Source organism: Budorcas taxicolor, chromosome 10 (assembly GCF_023091745.1).
Source record: "Budorcas taxicolor isolate Tak-1 chromosome 10, Takin1.1, whole genome shotgun sequence".
Taxonomy (NCBI): domain Eukaryota; kingdom Metazoa; phylum Chordata; class Mammalia; order Artiodactyla; family Bovidae; genus Budorcas; species Budorcas taxicolor.
In genome coordinates, this window is record NC_068919.1 from 82,074,461 (window position 1) to 82,101,644 (window position 27,184).

A 27,184-nucleotide genomic window follows, 5' to 3' on the forward strand; every position below is an offset into this window, starting at 1 on the left:
ACAATAAGCATGTATTTTTCACTAACAAATCTACAGCTCAGCTGACTTTTAACCACAGGGTAGTTGGACCACTGTCTTACATGATCTTTGACTGATCTAGCTATGTGTTTCACCCCTTCTGCTCTGGATGTCTCTCACCTTCCTTGAAACAACAACTATCTGATGCAGGAGGGTAAGGGAGGAGGGTGAGCATCACCCTCCAGGTATATTGAAAGTCTCTGCTCATATCACATTCAGTAACATTATATGAGCCATGCAAATCACATGGCTAAGCCCCAAAGTAAAGAAGCAGACTTTTAGCCCATCATGAAGCCAAGTTAAGGATCTGGGTATACATTAATACTGGGAAGGAATTAGAAACTAGGGACCAATGAAACATTATTCTACACCTCCGATGTTATAAGCTATTACTGGAACATTATCCCCTTTCTGGTCACTTAAGGGAATTGTCCTGTCATCTCTGATGAGTGATCTAACCCTTGGTACATGGTGGGCCAACATAAGAAGATGGATCTTCTTCTTTAGTAAATAAGTCCTTTTAAGATTCAATGGTGTGATAAAACAACTAAACAGAGCAGAAGAAAAAGAATCATGGAGATGACCTCTGCCAGTCTTTAAATCCAGTCCATATCACTTAACTGGAACTTTTACCCACTAGTGTCAAGTCAGGGGTCTAATTGAATTACAACATTGGCTTTCCTCTAATTCCCAGTAATTTTCAAGCCATAAAAAGCAACAGTGTAACTGATACTTCTGGTTTCACATAGCACACTAAACCAAAAGCATAGATTATTTTGAAAATATGATCACTTTTCTAGGAATAACTCTGCTGGACTATCAATAAGTAGTAAATACTCAAATTACTTTGAATCACTGGGTTGAGTTTAGAGGACAGAAGGTGGGGCCCTAGTTGAGACTATGAATAAGAATATGGTTGAAAATCCTCCTGATACAGAATACAGGTCTTCAGAGAAGGACCCTTTTTTCCTGGTGTTATATATTCAACCACTGCCTAAGGGACCAGGAGCTTAAGTTCTTTCTCACTGTCAGTCCTTCTCAGGGAAATCAAGCGATATCCAGGGGAGAATGGTCTCCTTGCTTGGCTTGTTCTCTGAGACTCTTACTGGATGACAGAGCATCCCAGGGCTCAGAAGCCTGATCTCTGGGGTGTGTGGCTGGGTTCAAGTTCAGGTCTACCACCGCGTAGCTGTGTGACCTTGGGAAGGTGGTTTAACCTCTAAGGTGGTCACTGATGCTGCTCACAGGTGGTCAGCTCTCCTCTCTTCCTGGCACCCAAAAGACTGGCTCCTTTGTGGTTGGGTGGTGACTCATTTTGTCTAAAGAGCTGTGACATTATTATATTAACATCTGGGCTATAGCACGTAATAACTCATGCAAGAATCTTTAGAATTCTCTCTTGTCCCTCTAACACAATGACCAGCAACATTCAAGATGGTGGCTTCTCCATCAGCCTGGGTCCCAAAGAAACTGCAATGAGCACAGTCCCCCTTTTGACCTCTGGTAGACTTGTAGCATGAGAGAGAAAAAAATGGTTATGTTAACCATTGTGATTTTGAGAGTTATTTGTTACCTCAACTTAGCCTAGTCTAGCCGGATTGATACACCTCACCAAATCTCAATTTCTTTATCTAAGAATGAGGATAATAGTGGAATTGAGGTTGTGGAGTACTCAGTGGAATGAAATAGGATAATATGCGTCTAGTACATAGAAGAGTACTACATAATAAAGTCTAAATATATTTTGGCTATTGTATGTTATTATTACATTATGTCTTATCCTAACTTTGTCTCTAACAAGTTATGTTTCCTGCAAATAAGTTGTTAGTCGTGTGACTTTGAGAAACTCACCCACGAATTGCTATGCTAGCACATTAGACTAGCTGAACTACACTTTAAATTTCTAGACTTAAAATTATGTGACTTATATGGAAGTACTCAGAGAATCCATCCTGGTGTTTCAACTATATTCTGTTGCTTAGGGGAACAAAATAAGTGATAAAGCTAAACACTATCTTCTCTTCTTTTCCAGTTGCCCTCCCCTACCCCTGGACAAACAAAAAGATCTATGTCCTTCTTACAGGTTGCTCTGTATCCTATTCTGAAGATTTCTGCCCAGGGAATTACATCTGCCTTGTAAATTCTCAGCTACAGATTGGTTTTCCAAGTTAAGACACTGTATTCTTGGTCGTCCATCTCCTCTCTCTGTTCTTTTTTCAGTATATGTACAAGGTATCTGGTTTCATCAATACAATTTCACCTGGCTCCAGGCCGTAGCCCACCGTGGCCTTTCTCCTGATAGCGTGGTCTTCCCTAGTCCAAAAGGAGAGGATCCTGTTCTTGGCTCAAGGCAACCCCCTTCACACCACCACTCACAACCTTGAGACTTGTCCTCCAACTTCTCCAGATCAGCACTTTCCATGTCTTGATTTGTATTCTTTTTCTCCTGTGCCACTCTGTCTGGATTCTTCTCTCATCCCAAAGGCAGCCCTGCCTATACTTCCAAACAGCTGTGTGTTAATATATTAGAGGAAATTTCCTTTTCTTTAGGTTGAATATGGCAATTTCATGTGATTCAAATTATATATAAATCCAGTCTGGGAAAGGGGAGGAACTTCATCACATTCATACTGAATTACATGTTGGATCCCATCAAGAATTTTTTTCTCCCTGCCTTACTGAACTGGGGGCACAGCCTTGTTCTTAGAGATCATGCTTTTTGCTCTTCATATATAACCCCTTGGCCTCTGCATCCCCAGCACAAGACCCATAGCAGATCGTGCTGTTATGTTTATTGACACCGCAGAGGCCTTTCCTGGTATCTCTTGTTGGCATCCATGTTCCCACATTTTGGCTATTTATAAAGGTACCATTTGCAATTACTTTGTGATATGCAATAACACTTCTTTTCTTTAATCTCTTTCAGATTGAAGACATCATTACAAAGATGCAAGATGACAAGACAGGGGGTGTGCCCGTCAGAACAGTGAAGAGCTTTCTCTCCAAAATCCCCAGTGTTGTTACAGGTAAATATTCTCCTTACAAGGTATTGATGGCAACAAGGAAAGATTGCTGAAGTGTTGTGTAGCCTTGACTGTGACCTGGGAGGTGTCTAATAATTTGTGAATGACAAACATAATATGTTCAATGTGGTTCTTACATAAAGTCAATTTCTCGTCCTGGTTTCTAGGAATGAGCTACTCTTTGTCAGTCATTAATATCATCAGTAAGTAATAATATTGAAAAAGAGTGGTCTGACCAGCCTATGGTTGAGGCTTCTGGAAAGAAATAAGCTCATTAATAAACTAGCCATTTGCCCTGTGGGGTGTGCACAAAAACACAGTATTAAAGAAATTATTTTATATTTAAATAAGCTTCAAGAAAGTCTTATATTCTTCTACAAAATGCCTTTAAGTGTTTTAATTGATTATACTTGAACTTCCAAAAGAAGTGGTTGTCAGTTTTTCTGCATTACTTTGGGGTTTGTGTGTTTTGTGTGCTCATATATCTCTTTAAAAGTTGTTAATTGAGAAATCTATCAAGCACATGGGTATAGTTTCAAGAATAGAACTGTCACATGTACCACCTATACCACCAAGCCACTTTATAAATAATGCATAATGGGTATCTTAGAGCCTCTGGGGAGCATAGTGGATGGCATCTACCTCCCTTTCCATTAGAGAAACCACTATCTACTTCTATACTAAACGAATTGTTGCTCTTCCTCGCAATCTTTCCACATATGGGTGTATCCTTTACACCTCTATCCAAACAAGTAACCAAATAAAATAAAATTTTAGATGACTCCCTAACTATTAAAATCTGGCTGTTTGCTTTCCAATCTGGGGGAACCAAAAGGACTAAGCCTCTACTCCATACCTATAGGATGGCTAAAATAAAAATCCTGATAATACCAAGTGGTGGTGAGTTTATGGAGCAACTGGAACTCTCATATACTGTTGGTGGGAAGATAAAATGATGCAGCTATTCTAAAAGTTTCTTATAAAGTTAAATGTATGTTTACCATATGACCTGGCAATCCCTAGGCACTTATCCAAGAGAAATGAAAACTTGCATTCAGGTAAAAATTTGTCAGTATTCATAACGGCTTTATTGATGATCTCCAGACTGGAAAAAACCCATATGTCTTTCAGTGAGTGAATGAATAAACAGACTGTGGTGCATCCAAATCCAGCAATGAAAAGGAGTGGGCTACTGAGATAGGCACCAACTTGGGTGAATCTTGAAGTTATTTGTCTGAATGGAAAAAAGTCAATCTCAAAAGATTACATACTATGGTATTCCACTTATAGGACATTCTAAAATATAAACAAACCCAAAAAAAGCACAAAACCTATAGTGATGGAGAATGGCTCACTAGTTGAGAAGGACTGGGAGTATGACAGAATTCCATGAGGTGACAGAACAGTTCTGCATTCTGACTGGGTCAGTGGTGATGACATAAATCTATGCATAGGTCAAGGTTCATAAAACAGCACACCAGAACAGTCTACATACTATACGTTACTTTAAAAAATAAATACACTCAGTTGAAGTATCCACAAATATGCCAACTGATTATTTAGACTGTCACTGTTTGAGCTCAAGTACCAAGTGGATTTGGATAATGAACAATGCTTGTATTCTTAGTGTTCTCTAACTTTGAAATTTATATAAATGGAATTATGCCCTAATGTTGGCCATGATATATTTTTCATACTTTTCTGGATTTTATGTGATAAACTCTTATTTAGGATGTCTGTATCTATTTTCATGGGCAAGATTGGTCTGTTGTTTTTCTTACTTACCCTCCTTGCTAGTTTTGGTAACAAATTTATACTAGTTTCATAAGATGAACCGTGGCATACATCTCTTTTGTTGACATTCTGTTGTCCTTTGAAAAATAATTTTACCCTTAATCTAGTTTTTAGATATTTCAATTATTTTATTTTTATTTGTAGACAATGTTCCATCTGGTTCTTCTTTCAATATGTGTTCTCATTCATTCAACAAATATTTACTATTTGTATTACTATTTTAAATACAATAAGTATTTACTATTTTCTAAGCATTATTGGCACTGGGAATTTAGAAGTAAATTAAATAGATGAAAATTTCTGCTCTCATGGAATTTATATTCTAGTGGAGGAGACAGCAAAATAATAAGGAAAGTTGATAGAATTTCAGTAGTGAAAAAGACCAAGGAGAAAAATTAAGTATGAAGAGGGGGATAGGAGTGTTAAAAAATTTGGAACCAGTGGCCAAGCAAGAACTTCCTGAGTAGGTTACATTTGAGTAAAGATGGAAGGAGATGAGGGGTTGAATTATGTGGATGTTGTCATAGTCAAGGCTGTGGGTTTTCCTGTGGTCATGTATGGATGTGAGCGCTGGACTGTGAAGAAAGCTGAGTGCCGAAGAATTGATGCTTTTGAACTGTGGTGTTGGAGAAGAGTCTTGAGAGTCCCTTGGACTGCAAGGAGATCCAACCAGTCCATTCTGAAGGAGATCAACCCTGGGATTTCTTTGGAAGGAATGATGCTAAAGCTGAAGCTCCAGTACTTTGGCCACCTCATGCGAAGAACTGACTCATTGGAAAAGACTCTGATGCTGGGAGGGATTGGGGGCAGGAGGAGAGGGGACGACCGAGGATGAGATGGCTGGATGACATCATGGACTCAATGAGCGTGAGTCTGAGAGAACTCCGGGAGTTGGTGATGGACAGAGAGGCCTGGCGTGCTGCGATTCGTGGGGTCGCAAAGAGTCGGACACGACTGAGCGACTGAACTGAACTGAACTGAACTGAACTGAACTGTGGGGAAAAGCATTCCCGAAAGCCAGAGCTAAAACTCCAAAGCAAGTATGTTCGCAGAGTCTTGAGGAACTAAGAAGAGGGAGCTACGGCAGAGTGAAGAATGAGATGTCGCTGGTGGTCCGCTGACTGGGGTTCCAGGCTTCCGCTGTGGGGGCATGGGTCCAGTTTCTGGTAAGGGAGCTGAGACTCCATAAGCCGCATGGCTCAGCCAAACAGGAAAAATGCAGTAGAGTGAAGGGAAGAAAGGATAGTAGAGATGAAGTCAGTGATGATAGTGAGCTAAATCGCATCGCCCCTAGGTCCCAGGACGCCTGGAGGACTTTGAGCATGAGTGACATGCTCCGACCTATATTTCAGTAGGATCACTCTGTTTCTTTCTGCTTACTCTGAGGAGTTTGATTGTTGATTGGATTTTTTTTCTTAATATTGAGCTGATTGTATATTTTGAAAATTAATCCCTTGTTGGTCGCACCATTGGAAAATATTTTCTCCCATTCTGTAAGTTATCTTTTAGTTGTGTTATGATTTCCTTTGCTGTGCAAAAACTTGTAAGTTTAATTAGGTCCCATTTGTTTATTTTCATTTTTATTCCCATTACTCTAGAAGACAGATCCAAAAAGATGTTGTGGTGATTTATGTCAAAGAGTGCCCTGCTAATGTTTTCCTCTAGGAGTTTCTATAGCATTTGATCTTACCTTTAGGTCTTTAATCCATTTTGAGTTTATGATGTTAGAGAATATTCTAATTTCATTCTTTTATATGTAGATGTCTAGTTTCCCCAGCATCACACATTGAAGAGACTGTCTTTTTTTCATTGTATATTTTTGCCTCCTTTGAGATTAATTGTATGTTCATTTCTGGACTTTCTAACTTGTTCCATTGATCTGCATGTCTGATTTTGCAAAAACTTCATTTTTAGACATACTAAATTTTGGGGACCTATTATACATTCAACTGGAAATAACAAGTAGGCACTTGAGTTTGTGGATGTAGCTTTTTAAGGGAGAGTCTGAGCTGAGACATAAGTCATTGGCATATGGATGGTATTTAAAGCCATGGGATTAATGAGCTCACCATGGGAGTGAGCACAGATAGAAAACATAGTCTGAGTCCTGAAACTTGGGATACACTAGTATACAGAATCTAGTCATGCAGAAAAGAAGAAAGCAAAAGAAACTGAGAAAGCACAGCTGGAGGTGAGGAATATTAGGAAAATATGGTTTCTTGGAAGCCACATTTTCTAGAAAGTATTTCAAGCAAGAGTAGATTTGATCTACTATACGACATGTAGCTGATAGTCAAATAAAAACTGAGAATCAACCACTGAATTTAGCAGCATTGGCTCCACTGCTGACCTTGGTAGGTTCATGTTCTATGAAGCATTGAGAGCAAAAAGTCTTATTGGAGGGAGTTCAAGTCAGAATGGGAAGAGAGTGAATCGAGTTTATTAACCTTTGTAGGAGTTTTTCATAACAGGGAAAAGTACAAGTAATATCTAAATAGGTAAATGAGATTAGGATATGTCGGTTTTTTTAATTAGTATGAAAGTCACAGTATGTTTGTATGATGGTGGGAATGATTCAATAAAGAGGAAAAATAGTGCAGGAGAAAGAGGGAAAATTCAAGGAGTGATTTCCACAAGCAGGTAAGGGATTGGATGCGATGCACCAGTACGTGGGTAGCTTTAGCTAGAAACATATGCAGTGTATTCATAGGAAGAGGAGGGGAGGCATAGCAAATACACAGGGGTACAAATAATTGTTTACATTTTCTTAATAATAGTGGAAGCTAAAAAGGTAGAGATGCTAAAGGATTGGGGAGGGATTAGAAGTTATGAAATAGTCATTTAGGGGAGTCAAGGGATTGGACTAGGGAAACAGAGTTTTGACTCCTAGGTAGCATTAGGGACCCTCTTGATTGTTATTAATATTTATGAATTTAAAGAGAGGCAAATCTTTCTCCAGCCACATTCAACTCCCTTGAGTTTGAGCATGTATCAAGTAGAAAATCAGACTTCATTAGAAGTCCTTAAAAGACGATAGCAAGTATCAGAGTGTGATAAATCAAAGAGAGGCAAGAGAATAACTAAAATGATTGACTACTAAATTTTAACTGAGTAAGGGGAAAAGTGAGAATAAAGTGGTAAAGAACGGTGAAGAGAAATGATTACAATAAATGTCTAGGTTCCAGTGGTGAAGGAGTTTTGGAGCTGGAGGTGTGAAAAAGAGAGCCAGAAATATAAGAGATGGTGGTTGGATAATAGAGTATCTGAAACTGAGGTTGTAGAGGTGCAGTCAATTAGTGATGACAAGATGGAAGGTATGACCATGGGAATAAGTGACTGAGATAGGGTGGGGGTCAAGGAACTAGCAGGTCGTGATTTTGGAAGAGTGAGCTCTCCAGATGTTGAAATCACTTCTGAGGAGTGTTAGAGAGGGTACTTGATAGTTTTTATATAGAATGAGACACAAGGACCCGCAAATCAGTATCTGACTGTCACAGTAAGGGCTACAGGTGGTTTAATCTGATGTCAAGAGAGTAAAAAGCTAAGTGTTCTTTTGAGAAGAGGGAGGAATTGAAGACTGAATGAAACCATAAGAAACAGAGATTGCTTACCTACCTTCAAACCCTATAGAATAAAAGGCATGGGGCAAGGGAAGATAGCCACCACCTAAGAGGGCTACAGGGAAGCAGGGCTATTCGGTAAGAGCAAGATATAGAAAACATTAACTGAAAAGGCTGAGGATATAAAAAAAAAATCTTACCATGTTTTTGAGCATATGTTCCAGAGAGCAGATGAAAGCATTTCAGGAAATGGTGAGTCTGTGACCTGGGCAATAAATGCACATGGTTCCTCTGTACCATGCACTAGGGTAGGCATGGGAGATATGATGGTGAATAAAAACTTGATCTCTGCTTTTGAAATTTCTTTAATCTAGTGAGAGAAACAGATACAGGTAGACCAACAGTTATATGAGCTATGTGCTATAATAGAAGATTACCCACAAAGCAGAGGAGAGAATCATGAGTTTTCCTTGAATATATCTAGGACATTTCTCTAAGGATGTATCAGTTCAGTTCAGTTCAGTTCAGTCGCTCAGTCGTGTCCGACTCTTTGCGACCCCATGAACCGCAGCACTCCAGGCCTCCCTGCCCATCACCAACTCCCGGAGTTCACCCAAACCCATGTCCATCGAATCGGTGATGCCATCCAACCATATCATCCTCTGTCGTCCCCTTCTCCCGCCTCCAATCTTTCCCAGCATCAGGGTCTTTTCCAATAAGTCAGCTCTTTGCGTCAGGTGGCCAAAGTATTGGAGTTTCAGGTTCAACATCAGTCCTTCGAATGAACACCCAGGACTGATCTCCTTTAGGATGGACTGGTTGGATCTCCTGGCAGTCCAAGGGACTCTCAAGAGTCTTCTCCAACACCAGAGTTCAAAAGCATCAATTCTTCAGCATTCAGTTTTCTTTATAGTCCAGATCTCACATCCATACATGACTACTGGAAAAACCATAGCCCTGACTAGACGGACCTTTGTTGGCAAAGTAATGTCTCTGCTTTTGAATATGCTGTCTAGGTTGGTCATAACTTTCCTTCCAAGCAGTAAGCATCTTTCAATTTCATGGCTGCAGTCACCATCTGCAGTGATTTTGTAGCCCCCAAAAATAAAGTCTGCCACTGTTTCCCCATCTATGTGCCATGAAGTGATGGGACCGGATGCCATGATCTTCGTTTTCTGAATGTTGAGCTTTAAGCCAACTTTTTCACTCTCCTCTTTCACTGTCATCAAGAGGCTTTTTAGCTCCTCTTCACTTTCTGCCATAAGGGTGGTGTCATCTGCATATCTGTGGTTATTGATATTTCTCCCGGCAATCTTGATTCCAGCTTGTGTTTCTTCCAGTCCAGCGTTTCTCATGATGTACTCTGCCTATAAGTTAAATAAGCAGGGTGACAATATACAGCCTTGACGTACTCCTTTTCCTATTTGGAACCAGTCTGTTGTTCCATGTCCAGTTCTAACTCTTGCTTCCTGTCCTGCATATAGGTTTCTCAAGAGGCAGGTCAGGTGGTCTGGTATTCCCACCTCTTGAAGAATTTTCCACAGTTTCTTGTGATCCACACAGTCAAAGACTTTGGCATAGTCAACAAAGCAGAAATAGATGTTTTTCTGGAACTCTCTTGCTTTTTTGATGATCCAGCACATGTTGGCAATTTGATCTCTGGTTCCTCTGCCTTTTCTAAAACCAGCTTGAATATCTGGAAGTTCACGGTTCATGTATTGCTGAAGCCTGGCTTGGAGAATATTAAGCATTACTTGACTAGTGTGTGAGATGAGTGCAATTGTGCGGTAGTTTGAGCATTCTTTGGCATTGCCTTTCTTTGCGATTGGAATGAAAACTGACCATTTCCAGTCCTGTGGCCACTGCTGAGTTTTCCAAATTTGCTGGCATATTGAGTGCAGCACTTTCACACTGAGGATGTATATCAGTTATCTATTGTTGTGTAACCAGCTACCACAAACCATAAAGATTTTTCGTTTTTCACAGTTATGATTCTGTGAATTAGCAATCCAGGCAGTTCTTCTGCTGGTCTTTCCCATGTGGTCCTATTCATCCACTGGTTCATTTCAGGCTAGAGGGTCTATAAGGTCTCAACTCACTTGCTTGGCAGCGATGCCTTCTTTTTTCTGAGGCTTCTGTTCATCTCCACATTGCCTCATATCCCATGGTATGCTACACTGGGCTGCTTCACAGCCCGATGATGTCAAGAGTTTCAAGCGAGAGAGGATGAAAACAGAAAGGCTTCTTCAGACTCAGGCTCTAGAACTCATACAATGTCAAGTTCACCACTGTCTATTCTTTGAAGCAAGGCACCAGACCAGCCTATATTGAAGAGGATAGAGAAATCAACTCCATCTCCTGTTGTAGGAATAGCAATGTCACATTGACATGGGGAGACATGATTCATTGGAGGCCATTATCCTAATGATCTACCACAGGAAATAATTTTAGAACTAAGTGTTACTCAAGAGGAAAAGATGACCTGGGGAAGGTCACTTCAAGTGGAGGAAATAAAATTTTCATAGGTTCAAATACAGGAAAAGTATGCCAGATTTCAGCAGGGATGAGCTTGTTTATGTGTTCAGAGTTTAAGATTCAGTTGTGTGTGTATGTTTGAGGAGAGGAATGCACTGGCAGGACAGCCACAGGAATTAAAAGGATTTTAGATTTAACCATAATAACAGGTTACAAAGAAACCTTGACTTGTGGATTTTATCCTAAAGGTAGTGGACTGCCATCAGAGGTTTTAAAATAGGAGGATAAATCACAGTTATATGTTAGAAGTGTATGAAAGATGGAATAGGAAGAGATAGGGAATCTGAGACTACTTAGGGGATCTTTAGAAGAGGGAGTCTAAGCAAAAACTAAGGAACCACCACCACAGCATCAGCTGAAACAACTTTAGAAAAATCAACTTTAGCGCCACACTTGATTTAATCTTCACAGAAATCCTATAAGAGAATAACTGGTATCTCCATCTTATAATTGAGGAACTGCAAATTCAAAGGCAAACATTACTTTTCCAAGGTCACACAGCTAGTTAGTAGCAGGACCTGTGCTTTGAGGGCCCACTGTGAAAGAACGTAAGATTCAAGACATCTAAGGAAAAGGTTGAATATAAGATTGATAGGACTTGGTGACTAGATGTGGGGCATAAAATCCATTTAAAATTGGATCCAAGTTAACATGATGGATTGAATACATACATCTTTTCTCTTCTGAAATGACACAAAAATTATGACAAAGGATTTTTTTTTAAAGATTTAATCCCAAAGTTGGAGGCCATTATTATAATGATCTAACATGGAAAGTAAACATCATCCTTGGATTAAACAGCCTTGAGAAGATAGTCCAACAACAAAAAAAAAAAAGAGGAAATAATGCTTCACTGTCTAGATGTAACACTATGGCAGAGATCCATGGAGAGTGGCTTTCAGACATAGGAGATAATGACCACAAAATTCAGGAATCTGAAAAGCTTACAGATGAACCATAACTAACAATGCTGAGACAACCTAAACCATCACTAGTCAGTGGAAAAGTTAAGAAGCAGCTCTGTTTAGATGATGGAGTCCTCCCAAGACTCACACTAGTAGCATCAGTAGACCATTCTATCGAGTTAGAATGTATTTTACTAACATACTCACCTTCTGATTAATCACCACCACTTAACCAGACACTAACTTAGTGTCTACTGTCAAGTAAGATCAGGTCCCTACAGCCAGCACAGCCCAGGCTGGGGTCGAGGTGGCCAGTCAAACCCCAGGATAGAAGGTAAATCTCATACTCAACCTGTCCAAAGTATCAAACATATCATTCAGCCAGTACCTGTCATGGCACAAGAAACAATTACCAGTTAGAATACAGGAAATTCATTTGACAACTCCAACCAATAGCCAAGAACTTCAGCCTGCACCAGTGAAGAATTCTATTACAACTCTCCTGATGGAGCCACAGTTGCAGTCAATCCCAAGAGCGTTATGTTCAGACCCACAGCCCGAGCTAGTACCAGCACAGCAGCTCCAAGCTCTTCACTCCTACCAACCACCTCTAGAGAAAACCCTGATGGTATTTCAGGAAATCATTATTCCTCTTCACTCTCCTAACATTGCTTGTAGTAGAGTGGAGAGCCACATACAGAGAAAATCTACATTGCTGAGACCTATGGATACCAAACCTGAGTAGAAATCCACAAATATATGGCCACTCTTACTATGCCAATGGAGGCTGTATCTACAGAACAGTCATCACCTTTTTCTCCTGCTCAGCAGCCTCCCCCAGCCTTTTAACCCTTTGTGAAATAACCAGTCTCCCATCACAAACCAGCAAACACCCTTTCAAACATTTTAGGAGTTTTATCACCTCCAGGAGGCAACAGCTGGGGGTAGCCTTATCTCTTCTGTAATGGGAATCTCTTTCGTTAGTAAAGATTAAGAATAGATTTATGTATATGTATTCCTATAACCAAATCACTTTGCTATTCCACAGAAATTAACAACTTTGTAAATCAATTATACCTCAGTAAAAATTAGAAAATAAGAAAAAATAAAATGACAGTAACAACAGAAAAGAATGATGGGGATAGTGAAACTGATTTAACCAGCATAGTGTTTCTCTCTTCCATTGCTAGACAACAAACTGTCCATACCTACATGTGAACAACCCCTTGAGTAAAAAGAGAGTGATTTCAGTGAGAGAGAAGAGACAAATAGCATGATGACAAAGGGCCTCTGGTGAAAGCTGAGGAGGGTAAGTTTCCTCCCAAAGACCGTGTTAATGAGGAGCATGTGTATCCCAGGGCGTCCAGGATGCCATCACTAACACAAGCTCTAGAAAACTACTGATCACCCACTTTCTCAGCAGCCTGGTGAAAATCAAAGATGAGAATAATACTCGTCAACAGGAAGTAGCCCTGTTGGAAGACCCATCTCTGTGCTGTCCAGCTATACTGAGTTGAAAACTTCACCAGCTTGTCCAAATCATCCAAAAAGTTAAAAAAAAAAAAAAGAAGCAACTATTATCTACACCAAATAAATAAACATAATACACAGAAATATGCAGATATATACATCTGTAGTGGATCAAATGAGTGAGTCTGGGTGAGAAATTCCAAACTGAAGGCATTGACATATAAGAAGAAGGTCCCAGAACAAGAATATATTTGCAAAAAAGAAAAAACAACATTGAAATAAAGGGGGATATGGGCTTTGAGAAATAGAATTAGGGAAGAATGAGGGCTGAAGTAAGGGAAAGATGTAGTTGTAAGAAGAGCAGAGCATCAAAATAAAGACAGTTTTCTAGAATTCACAGATAGCCATCAAAGAGATCCAGGGAACTCAATGACACAAAAAAATCAGAGCTCAGTGGATTTTTTTTTCAGACGACTCCCTTTTGAAGCAGACTTTGTGGTCCATTTATTTACAACTTTCCTAATGTGTTGGTACCTATCAATTGGAGTCAGTTACACAAGAGATGGTAGGCATTTCTTGATCTTTTACCCTACAAATTAGGTTTATCTGGTGAATTCCTAGAGGACCCATACAGGGTATTTAGGTCGCATTGTCCAGGAGACAGCTGAAAGTGAGGCACTGAAGTTCTGCAGAACATTTTCTATAAGACATATGGGTTTGGGAGTCATCAGAGCCGAAGTGGCAGAGATTTTCAGAGACATGTTGTTGTTGAGTCGCTAAGTCGTGTCTGGCTCTTTGCAGCCTCATAGATTATAGCCCGTCAGGCTCCTCTGTCCTAGGCAAGAATACTGGAGTGCATTGCTATTTCCTTCTCCAGGGGATCTTCCTGACCAGAGATCATCTGGTCTCCTAAGTCTCCTGCATTGGCAGGTAGATTCTTTACCACTGAGCCACCTGGAAATCCCTTCCAGGGACATGAGTGGGTACTAACATTTGTATCTTCATCTGTAAACTATGTGCCAGTCTTATTTAGCCTGAGATAATTGCTAACCCACCCCCATCTCCTATGATTTTGATTTAAAATTTCCCTGCTAACATCAAGAAGTCTCCTTCACCTCTCAGGAACTTATAAGTGAATTCACAGATCTTGGTAAAATGGAGACAGTAAAGGGATGCCCATTGGTTTACCTGGGGACCAGATATCTTGGAGTTAGGAAGGCCATCCCAGGGAGTAAATATACCAAAGTAAGGAATAAGTATATTTATAGAAGATCAAACATAAGAGCCATTAGAATACAATTTATTTCTCAAAAGTGAAAAATTAAAGAGCTCGAAGAGGTGAGGCTTAGCAAATTTTCAGAGAACATAGCTGGAAAATTAGAAAAAGAAAAATAGGGAAGAAAGAGAATCCAATATTAGATTAAAAGCCAAGGCTCATTGGCTTTAGAGAGGGAAGGCTCATTCATAAGAAACAAAGTTGCCAACCCTTCCAGAGACTTGGTATTTCCAGGCAAGGTGCCCACAGAAAGGGCACTTACTGATCACCTTATCACTCCCTTTTCAGGACAGTAGATCAGCCTTCTTGGCCCTCCTTTCTGAATGTTAACTAGGTTTCAGAGATTGTGGTTAGAGCCAAGATGGGGAGGTTTCTGAGTTTCCAGCTTCCAGCCTGCCAGCCCTCTCCACTCCCCACCTGCCCTGCGTGTGATAGACATATCCTGGGCCAAATGCCTGCCAACTCCAGGAAACCAGCCAGCTTGCACGGCCTTGCCCAGCTGTCTTAGACAGTCATTCCAGGATAATTCTCCATCATCTGAATGTCATAAGGAATTTTCCAGGGACTTTGAAGATTAGTTTCTTCCAGGGCATCATCAGAAAAACAAATTCCTCCCTTGTAAGTGCCATAAGATAAGCAGCACTTAATTTTGCCGGCAGGAAAATTGAGTCTCAGAGACATGATGTCATGTGCTCAGAAATCACACAGCTTGTCAGGGTCCAAACCAAGATAGAATCTGGATTCCTTGTTACTGTTACAGGGCTGTTTCCATTACCTTATAGGGAAAATTATAGACTCTTGAATTGGAACAGTTCCTTACAGGCGTCTGATGCATTCCCTGTGAACACAAGAATCTCTTAGGTAGCTTATCAAGGATACACATCCAAGGACATCCCTATGTTCCTGGGCTCAGAAACCTTCGCTTTCAGCATCTACCCAGATTATCTAATGCAGCCTGTTTGAATTTGGGAATCAGTACAATCGCCACATTCCTGCCAAGTGCTCTCCAGCCTCAGCTTTAATAACCTCCAATGATGAATGTTATCATCTCTCATTCCCACTTTGGATAACTTTGACTTTTAGAAACTTCTTTTCTGTAGCCAATTGAAACTTATCCACAGCCAGCTTCAACCCATTAGTCCCAATTCTACTTCTCTCTCACAATCAAGAAACAGAGGAATGAATTCAATTAAAAGTATATTTACATAGCTTTCCTTGTGAATGTTTACTATACAGTAATTTTCAGATTGTAATGCTAGGTATATACATGATTTTTATTTTGTTGATCTGTATATTTCTCACTTTATAGTCCACAAATTTCTTTTGAATGACTTTATGGTCACATAAACATTTAATTTATTTAATGATGCTATAACAAATTTTATTTATTGAGGTCTTAATATAGTATACCTTTTGGATATTGTAAGTAGCCCTATTATTCTTAATTTGTGATGATTTAAATTATATATATATAAAACATTTTTAATTAGCGTATCAAAATTTATACATATATAGGTGTTATTCCCTCCAAATAATTTCCTTGAAAAGTTGCATATTTATTTCAAGATTGCTGTCATTGATTTGATTATTTCCAGAATTTCTCTCTGACAAGAACTTTTAAAGCTTCTAGAGTTTGTGCTTCTTCATGAGAAGCACAGTCATAAATCCATATATGTATGTACACACACACACACACACACCCCTACATATACTGTGCTTGGGGACTAAAGGTTTGCATAGGAACATTCTATGCAAACCAACCATCTAGCTGAGAGCAACCAGAAAAGTTGGGGTTGGGGAGGAATCAAGTTGATGCTGCTGGAGACCTAATAAGAGAGTGAAGAGTTATTGGGCCAAGGTTCATAATAATATGAAAATCTGTAGTTGTAATCCTGGCTTTAGGAACATTTTTTACCCTGAGGACATTTGACAAGCCAAACAGGCAATTGCAAAGCTGAGGAGTACCTTTGATAACATCATGGGATGAGAGTAAGTAACTAAAACTGGAGTCTGAAGACCACTGAACATGAAGACCCTGAGAAATTCACCATGCTTTCAGACAAGGCTCTGAAAGACTTGAAAGTCAAATGAAAATATTCAGTCTTCATACAGGCTGAAGACCAACTTCCAAGAATCAGGATAGGCCAGAAAAATCTAAATTCTTGATTTTGGTGAAAAGTGATTCCGGATCATTAGTACCCATGGGCACTTGGATGCAGCAGATACAAATACTTTCTAGAAGAAGTTAACTTTATTCTAGTCCTCAAATTATTTCCACCAATGACTTTCCAAATATAAAGTTAGTACACAGTCTGAGGTAACAGGCACATAAGGAGATAAGTTAACAGGAATGAGAACTAGTGGAAACAATAGATGATTGAAACAAACTCAGAAGAGCTCCAGATGGTGAAATTATCAACTGTAAATAACTTTAAAATAACTGTCATTACTGTGTTTATGATATAGATAGAAAGCAAAAGAGGAAATTTTCAGCAGAGAACTACAAAACCACTAAAAAATACTCATATAACATTTTAATAGACATGCTAGAATCAGAAAATTTTAATAACCAAGATTAAGAACTCTGGTGCATGGTTTTAATGGCATACTAAATGTGGCTGAAAGGAGAATTGCTATACTGGAAGGTAATTCAGAAAATAATCAGCGTTAAGACAAAATGAATAGGATGAGCAATTGAGAATAGAAGGTAGAAGACGTAGAAGTATGAGAAAGTTAAATGTTTAATGGAGTCATATAAGTAGAAGAGAGAAAGAATGAGCCAGAACAAATATTTGAAGAGAAATTAAGAATCTTTTCAAAATTAATAGAAGACACCAGCTCACAAAATCAGGAAGCCAAACAATCTTCAAGAGGAAAAAAATAATAATTTACACTTGTACATCATAGAAAAATTATAGAAAGCCAAAGATAAAGATAAAATTTGTAAAGATAGCAAGAAAAGAAAGGACAGATCTAACTTCAAAAAGGCAATAATTAGACTGACAATTTTCTTGAGAAACAGTGGAAGCTGAAAAATAATAAGCTGATAGCAAATAACTGTCAATCTAAAATTCTATACAAAGCAAAAATATCCTTATACCAACAAATTTAACAGCATATATGAAATGTAAAAGTTCCTTGAAACACAAATTACCAAAACCAACTTATGAAGAATTTTAAAATTAAATAGAACTACCTGTTTAAAGGAATTGAATTTATAGTTAAAATTTTCCCCACAAATAAAACTAGGGTCCCATTTGGTTTCCCATGTAAAGATTTAAAGGAAGAAGTAATATCCACTCTATATTGAGAAGGTGAGAGTACTTCCCAACTCATTTGATGAAGCTAAGATTATCATGATACCAAAAATAAAACATGGCATTACAAAAAAAGAGAAGTGCAATACTATGTATTTCACAAAAGTAGATGCAAAATTTTGAAACAAAATATTAGCAAATTGCATCAAGTCATATATGAAAGTCAGGAATCGGCAAACTTTTTCTCTAAAGGCTGTGTTAGCAAATAATATAGACTTTGTGAGCCACAGTCTCTGTTACAGTTATTGAGCTGTGCAGAAACAGCCACAGATAACATGTCAACGAGTGTGTCTGTGTTAATCACTCAGTTGTGTCCAATTCTTTGCAACCCCATGGACTGTAGCCCACCAGGCTCCCCTGTCCATGGAATTCTCCAGGCAAAAATACTGGAGTAGATTGCCATTCCCTTTTCCAGGGAATCTTCCCGACTCAGAGATCAAACCTGGGTCTCCTGCCTTGCAGGCAGATTCATTACCACCTGAGCTACCAGGGAAGTCATGTCAACAAGTGGGCATGGTTATATTCCTATGAAACTGTGTTTTCAAAAATAAATGACAAGGCCATAGTTGCCTACCCTTGCTTTAGATGCATCTAGTAAACAAGACATTGAGTAAAGAAGGCATATGCAGAAGGATATATACTGTATGATTTCATGTATGTAACATGCAAAAACCAAATTATGGGATGATAGCATTGAGGAATATAAACAGGTGATAAAAATGATAGAGAAAGGATGAAAATGACTACTGTTTACCTACAGGGAGGTATTGTGATTGAGATAAGACAAGCAAGGAGCTCCTGGAGTGTCGGGGAAATTTCTTTAACCTCTGTCACAGTAACATGAGTATTGTCTCCACAGAATTTAAATAGTACATATTATATGTAATATTTCATGATTAAAATTAAATTTTCTTTTCTTTTTCTTCATTAAAAGGTAGTTTGAGTGCAGTTTGGTGAGTAAGGTCTGTTGTGCTTAGTTACTCAGCTATGTCTGACTCTTTGCAACCCCATGAACTGTAGCCTGCCAGGCTCCTCTCTCCACAGAGGTTTTCCAGGCAATACTGGATGGCTTCTCATCCAGAGGAACTTCCCAACCCAGGGATCCAACCCAGGTCTCTGGCATTGCAGGCAGATTCTTTACTGTCTGATCCACCAGGGAAGCAAGGAAGGTCTGGGTAAGGCCAGTTGCTAGGGAAGAATGCCAATTTTGCTTTAAATAAGGAATGATTGAATAAATGAAGCTGGTTTCCTTGTTGTCCTTAGAAACTGGTGCATAGGTTTATTTCTGAAGAGGATTTCCAAAAATATTTGTAGCACAGCCAGTACTGCTTGAAATAAGGACGTAGCCTCCAAGCGGCCAACTCTGAAAAAAGACAATGGTTAATTAAATATTGACTATGCTGTATTTCCCTTAACAAATATAACTCTTCTGTACACATTTTCCTTCAGTGTGTGCATTTTCACTTTCTTCTTCTGAAGTTCACTTCAGCGACAACATCCTGAAATCCTGTCAAGTTATCATTGTGAAAGTAAAAGGCATAACTCTGATATTCTTGGCCTTGGTGCCATTAAAATCTTACTCTAAATGTCACATTAATTCATCTTTTCATATTTTTCCTTGTTTGATTTTTTTCCTTCAAGAAGAAATGGTAAGTGGAATGGAAAAGGAAAAGACAGCTCATTTATTAAAAGTGAAAATATACCACCTGATCCTCTAATTTGGACTCTAACATTTCTTTTTTAACACTTCTATTAAAAAGTCTGGTTCAAAGTGGACTACAATTTAAAGAGAATGAAGTCCAAATTTATTTTAGATTAGCCCAGAGTCACTGAGTCTTTTTAAAAAGAAGAATCAGAAACTATCATGGGCACTGTGCTTATAGGTGGTAGGTTAGCAGCAATGACTATTGGTTTCATGAATCAACTACTATAGCACAGAATTCTTTACTCTAAGTTGGCTGAATGTGTTGCTGGTAGGTAGACTCTAGCAAAATCATATTGCTGGCAGGAAGTCTATGTAAAGATTATGAACATGTAGACCATTGACTTTCAGCCTAACTCCTTTTTGCAGTTTATTTTGTCATTCTATTCTACAGTGGTAGCAGATAGAACTTTAATTTATGGAAGCATAAAACATTTTACTGGCATATTAAAGTAGTTATGGTACATGTTATATATTTTAAAATTTTAAGCTGAATTTATATGTTGTTATTATATCATCCATAAAGGCTTTTTTTCCCCTTAAACACATTGACATTAATAAGGCATGGTCTACACAGATAAAGCCTAATTCTACCCACAGTTGCTGCCAGAGGAAAATTGAAATTGTTTTAATATAAAACTTGGATTATGACACTTAGCCTAGTTTTGGGTTCTAAGATATCATTTTCTCGGTCCAAGAACCATATCATTGGCTCAGGAACTTCTACAGAATCCAGTTCTACCCTGTATATTGTTTAGATAATATGCCCTTAAGGTATTATTTTCATGAGAATTAATGATAGCAATATTTGTAGAGCTCATCAGAGCTAGCACTTGTTGACTATCTCTAGTGTCTGAAACACTCCCACCTTTATCCTGATGTATTGAAGCGAACTGCTGGGATGGAGAGTGGGCTGGGAAGCCCAGAAAGCGCCCTCTTCAGAGTCACTGTTGTAGGTTTTTCTAAACAACCCTTCCTATATCCAAGTATTTCGCCCTCTAAACCAAGTGAAGCGGGCTCCAAGAGAATCACTGGTGATGATTAGGACTTCCACAAGAAGCGGCACATTGGATCCTCTCTCTAACTAGATTCTTACTGAACTCTTGAACCCATCCATGCATGGTAAGTCATTTCAGTCATTCCGACTCTTTGCGACCCTGTGGACTGTAGCCCACCAGGCTCCACTGTCCATGGGCTCCTGCAGACAAGAATACTGAAGTGAATTGCCATGCCCTCCTCCTGAGGATCTTCCCAACCCAGGGTTCAAACCCAGGTCTCCTACATTACAGGCAGATTCTTCACCCTTTGGGCCACCAGGTGAGCCAGTTCTTTCTTATTTCTACCACCAGGAAAAAAAATACGGAAAAATTCATGGGAAGCTTGGCAAGTATCTCTTTGACTTTGTGGATATATATAAACTATGAGTGATGTCTGCTTCTTGAAGCTAAGAGGCTGGAGGGGGCAGCTCACACCAACAGGAAAATAGGGACCATGGTGTGGTATGATATGCAAGGAGAAAGATATGGACCATGGTCCCCAGGATCCCTGTGACCCTTGGAGTCTCAAGGAAGGATCTTCATGGAGACTGAAAAAGAGGGAGAAAGAGGCAATATCAATGCTCACCCAATTACAAGTCCCTCTCAAAAGTACTGGTAGAAGGAAAAGAAATAAGATTTAAATTGGGATTAAATTTTAAACACAAGTGACCAGAAAGCTAAAGGGTCTACCCAAGATGCCATTGTTGTTCAGTTGCTCAGTCATGTCCAACTCTGCGACCCCATGGATAGCAGCACGCGAGGCTTCCCTGTCCTTCACCGTCTCCCAGAGTTTGCTCAGGCTCATGTTCCTTGAGTCAATGATGCCATCCAGCCATCTCATCCTCTGTCGTCCCCTTCTCCTCCTGCCCTCAATTTTCCCCCGAATCAGTGTGGCAAAGGAGATCTGCCTTTACACGTTTGAGGGCAGTGATTAGAGAAAAGTGAAATCATTTCAAGGAAGGATCCGCATGTTGCAGTCCATGGGGTCACAAAGAGTCAGACACGACTGAGCGACTGAACTGAACTGAACTGAAAATCATTTCATGTTTGTCCCTCAGTGAGTTCAGATTGTGCAGTAAACTGGATATAATGTTTAGTGATAAAAGGAATTGGGGACTTCTGTTGCTGGTCACACAGCTAACTAGATGTCAGAAGAACACGCTTTGTTCAGAATACTGAACCAATAAGTAAGATAAATCTTTCAAGACTATAATCTAGAAAGTGAGAATCCAGAAAAGTCAGCTAGGAGAGGATTAGCCTTTTAGGGGACATCTATCAATCCCAGGTAGTCCAGGGCCTGGCTTTTTAGAGCCTATGCATGTGGGTGTTAAGAAATAAAATTGAGTAGGGAGACAGTCACTTCAGAGACCCCTGAAAGGCAATTCCATTTTTAGTTGAACTAGGGTTAAAGAGCTTCAGAAAGGGAGGTGACAGGAATAATCATTTCAGCCTTGGTTATTATTAGAATGAAAGAAAGAAGGAAAAATATCTCCCTAAATAATTCCAGATCCTAAATCTCACCCTGCTGATGTGTCTCACCAAACCCCGTGTGCCCCCACACCCCTGCCCCAAAAAAGACAAGCAAAAAATATAAAGTTTCTCTATTTCAGTACTGCTCCCAGGTACCTGGCAGAAGCAAACACATCTCCTGTCTGAAGGAACACACTTTAAATATGGACCTCAAAAATTTCCAGAAAAAAAAAAAGCAAAAAGAGGCTTACCATGCATGCATGGGTTCTAGAAACGTAAGAGAGCAAGCTAGCATGAGTGAAAGTCGGCAGAAAGCTTGAATGGAAGAATCCAACCCATAAAGACTGTGAATGTTGAAATTATCATATATAGACTAGTTGTTAGGTCAGAGCATATGAAACTGTCAATTTTGCAAGTCAAAACTGGTCAATATCTGATATTTCATATATTTTACCTAATATTTTTAAAGAAATAAGGGGATATTGGAAATATCTTGAAGGAAAAAGCATTGTGTACTCTCAAAAAGGACTAAGAGCTTTGATAGGGAGCCAAATGAAAATTCTGGAAGTGAAAAATATAATAATTGAAATTAGAAACTTAATAGAAATGTTCAATAGCAGATTTAGCTTAGTTAAAATGAGAAATAATGAACTATAAGATAAAGCAGATGAAAGTTCACAGGATATAGTAGGGAAAGGCAAACACAGAAGTAATATAAAAGAAAGGTTGTAGAAAAAAGTGAGAAATCCCAACACCTAATCAAATTTTCAGAAGGAAATAATAGAAAAATGGGAAGGGTCACCATCCCCATTTGTTCTATTCCTTCTTGATTTAAAGATATGTGTTGACAATTTTGCAGAGTTGATTAAAATCTTGAGTCCTCAGCTTCTAAAACTTAAGCAAATTCCAAACAGGATAAAAGAAAATAAATTTATGTCTAGCTACATTCACTTCACATTGGAGAAACACAAAAAGAAAGTCTTCAAAACAACTGGAGAGAAAAGACAAACTGTTTATTCAAAAAAAAAAATGACTGACCGGTGACATTTCATATAAAAATGGGAGCCATAAGCCAATGGAAGAAAATCTTCCAAGTGTTTAGGGAAAATAACAACCACTTAAAGATCTACATGTAATGAAGCTATCTTTCAACAAGAGCACAATTATCATATAAAAATGAAGGGAATGTGTTATTAACATACACTTACCAAAGGAATTTCTATAGAATATACTTCAGAAAGAAGGAAAATTACCCCAGAGAGAGTCTGAGATGCAAAAGGAAGTAGTAAGTAAGGAACAGAGGGATTAATCTAAAACACATGAGCTACATAAAACAAAATCAATTATCTTCATTCTAAGTACTCAATAGCCACCTGTGATCAGGACAGAAATACAACATTCTCATAATTGCAGAAATGTATTATTGGATAGTACTGCTATGGGTTTTAAGATTTATAGCTGTATTAGTTTGCCATTGCTACTGTAACAAATTAAATTTAATAACAAAATCATTGAATCAACATGTACTTATTATCTTACAATGCTGGGGTCAGAAGTTCAAAATGAGTCTTAGGAGGCTAAAATTAAGGTATTTGGTAGGGTTGTGTTCCTTCTGGACACTCTCTGAAAAAAATGTGTGTTTTTGCCTTTTCCAGCTTCTAGAGGATACTCACAGTCCTTGACTTATGACCCCCTTCTCGATTTTCAAGTCCAGCAACACCTAGCCAAATCAACCACTGAGTTTTCTGTCTCCCTCTTCCATGTTAAAGAGCCCTTGTAAGACATTGGGCCCTCCCATCCCCCCAGATAATCCAGGATAATCTCCTCCACCTCAAGATCCCCGATTCCACACACCAAGTCTCTTTTGTCATGTAAGGTAATGTATTCATAGAGTCCAGGAAAAGAGTGTGGATATCTTTGGTGGGGAGGGAACCATTATTCAACTTGCTACTGCATCGCATCTTAAATTTTCTAGGGAACTTCCAGGAGTACAGAAATAGGATATAAACATCTTCTCCTCAGAGAGAGAAGAAAAACCTCAATCCAACAGGCATGAAAAAGGAAAGTGTGTGTGTGTGTGTTTATATGTATATATATATATAAAGAGAAAAGGCAAATCAAGAAAATACATAATATATGCTAGTGAGAAATTGGTCTAAATACATGAATAATTACATATACATAAATAGTAGGCTCTGCATTTAAAAGAGCAGGATTGCGAGACTGTATTTTTTTTTTTATAAAGCAAACTATATGCTATTTATAAGAGATTTTCCTAAAATACAGGAAAATAAGAAAAATAGACCAAATACTAACTAAAAGAAAGCTGGCACGACTATAGTAATATCAGAAAAAAAGTAGAATTTAAGACAAAATAATGTAACTAGAAAAAACGAAGGTGAGTAAATACAAATAAAAAGTTTTGTTTACCAAAAACATATAAAAATTCTAAATTTGTGTATACCTAATAACATCGCTTCAATGTATTTGTTCAGTCGCTCAGTCGTGTCCAACTCTTTGCGACCCCGTGGGCTGCAGAACGCCAGGCTTCCCTGTCCATCACCAACTCCTGGAGCTTGCTCACACTCATGTCCATTGAGTCAGTGATGCCATCCAACCATCTGGCCTTCTGCTGTCCCCTTCTCTTCCTGCCTTCAATCTTTCCCAACACCACGGTCTTTTCTAATGAGTCACCTCTTCGCATCAGGTGGCCCAAGTATTGGAGTTTTAGCTTCAGCGTCAGGCCTTCCAGTGAATATTCAGAGTTTGATTCCCTTTAGGACTGACTGATCTCCTGGCAGTCCAAGGGACTCCCAAGAGGCTTCTCCAACACCACAGCTCAAAAGCGTCAGTTCTTCAGCATTCAGCTTTCTTTATGGTCCAACTCTCACATCCATACATGACTACTGGAAAAACCATAGCTTTGACTAGATGAACCTGTGTTGGCAAAGTAATGTCTCTGCCTTTTAATATGCTGTCTAGGTTTGTCATAACTTTTCTTCCTAGGAGAAAGTGTCTTTTAATTTTGTGGCTACCGTCACCATCTGCAGTGATTTTGAAGCCCAAGAAAATAAAGTCTCTCACTGTTTCCATTGTTTCCCCATCTATTTGCCATGAAGTGATGGGACCGAATGCCATAATCTTCTTTTTGTGAATGTTGAGTTTTATGCCAACTTTTTCACTCTCCTCTTTCACTTTCATCAAGAGGATCTTTAGTTCTTCACTTTTTGCCATAAGAGTGGTATCATCTGCATATCTGAGATTATTGATATTTCACCTGGCAATCTTGATTCCAGCTTGTTATTCATCCAGCCCAGCATTTTGCATGATGTACTCTGCCTATAAGTTAAATAAGCAGGGTGACAATATACAACTTTGACATGTTCCTTTCCCAGTTTTGAACCAGTCCATTGTCCCATGTCCAGTTCTAATTGTTGCTTCTTGACCTGCATACAGGTTAATCAGGAAGCAGATAAGGTGGTCTGTTATACCCATCTCTTTAAGAATTTTTCACAGTCTTATGTATGAAACACCAAAAATGATAGACCTGCAAAGAGAAATGAACATATCCCTAATTATGATGGAAAATTCTAATACACCTGTTTCTAAGTATAACTGATATATCAGCAAAGAGTAAATAAGAAAGTACCATATAGAAGATTTGAACAGAAAAATGAGCAGGCTTGATCAAATGAATATCTATTTAAAACATAGCCAATAACTCAGAATTCACACAGAAAATGTATTATAAACTAACCCCATGGCTCAATGATAAAGACTCTGCCTGCCTATGCAAAAGACATAAGAAGCATGGATTCGATCCCTGGGTTGGGAAGATCTCCTGGAGAAGGAGATGGTAACCCACTCCAGTATTCTTGCCTGAAAATTCCCACAGACAGAGGAACCTGGCAGGCTACAGTCCAGTGGGTTGCAAAGAGTTGGACGCAACTGAGCAGCTAAGCTTGCATGCAAGCTAATAATAGACCATAAAATAAGTCTCAACAAATTTCAAAGATTTGGTGTTGCACAGGCCACATCGGTCACCACGTATAGTTGCAAAGCTTTTTTTCTTGTGATGAGAACCTTTATGATCTACTCTCTCAGCACTTTTCAAATATCCGATACCAATATTATTAAACATAGTTGCCATGCAGTACTTTACATCTTCAGGATTTATTTATCTTATAACTGGAGTTTTGTACCTTTTGACCCTCTTCACCCATTTCACCCATCCATCTGGCAACTGCCAATCTCTTTATATCTAAGTGTTCATTTCTTTGTTTCTTTTTTTTTTTTAGATTCCATGTGAGATCATATGATATTTGTCTTTATTTCTCTTAGTATAATGCCCTCAAGGTCCATCCACATTGTCCTAAATGATAGGATTTTCACCTTTTTTATGCCTGAATAGTATGGCATTGTATATATACGCAAATATACATATGAATATAGACACTATATATATATGAAAAACATTTTCTTTATTCATTTATTGACCAATGGGCATTCCTTTTATGCATATTTTGATGATGTGTTTTACAATGAACTTTTTTAGTGTTTGCAAGATACCTTATCTATGCATATATTATAGTTACAGCAATATAAAAATTATGTATATATGCACATGAGCATGTGTAGGTTTATATGGCTAGGAGAGGAGAGAGAGAGAGATAGGGATATTTTAAAGGAACAAAATAAAAGTATGTCATGAGATAGAGGTAAATGAGCACGTTTACTTTTAGAAGATGAATTGGACTTTGCTGTGCTTTGGAATTATATCCTGTCTCATCCGTCTAACTTTGGGCTTTTAGAAGGCAGGAGACCATTGAAAATCATTCAAGCTTATATATTTCCAAACTGGCCATTCTACTTTGGGTGCTGTGTGTTTCATCCAGAGTGTCAAGCTTCTGTAAACACACCTGGAACATGATCCGTCTAACTGACTGCTCCCTAGTCATTATCCAGTTATCACCTATTCCACTTACTTTCAACAGGAGATATTCCTGCCTGTGACTGACACCCTCCTTTGATAGGTCCCATGTCCAGCTCTAAACAAGACTGTGAAGGAAGTAAATAG

The 27,184-nt window shown here is 38.7% G+C and overlaps 1 protein-coding gene across 1 annotated transcript in view; it reads left to right on the top strand.

Moving 5' to 3' along the window:
• The window catches only part of RGS6 (regulator of G protein signaling 6), a 606,577-nt gene that overhangs the window by 418,951 nt on the left and 160,442 nt on the right, over positions 1 to 27,184 (top strand). The window contains exon 3 of the mRNA XM_052647235.1: positions 2,945 to 3,044. Within this exon, the coding sequence (XP_052503195.1) occupies positions 2,945 to 3,044 (100 nt within the window). The remainder of the gene's footprint in view (positions 1 to 2,944; positions 3,045 to 27,184) is intronic.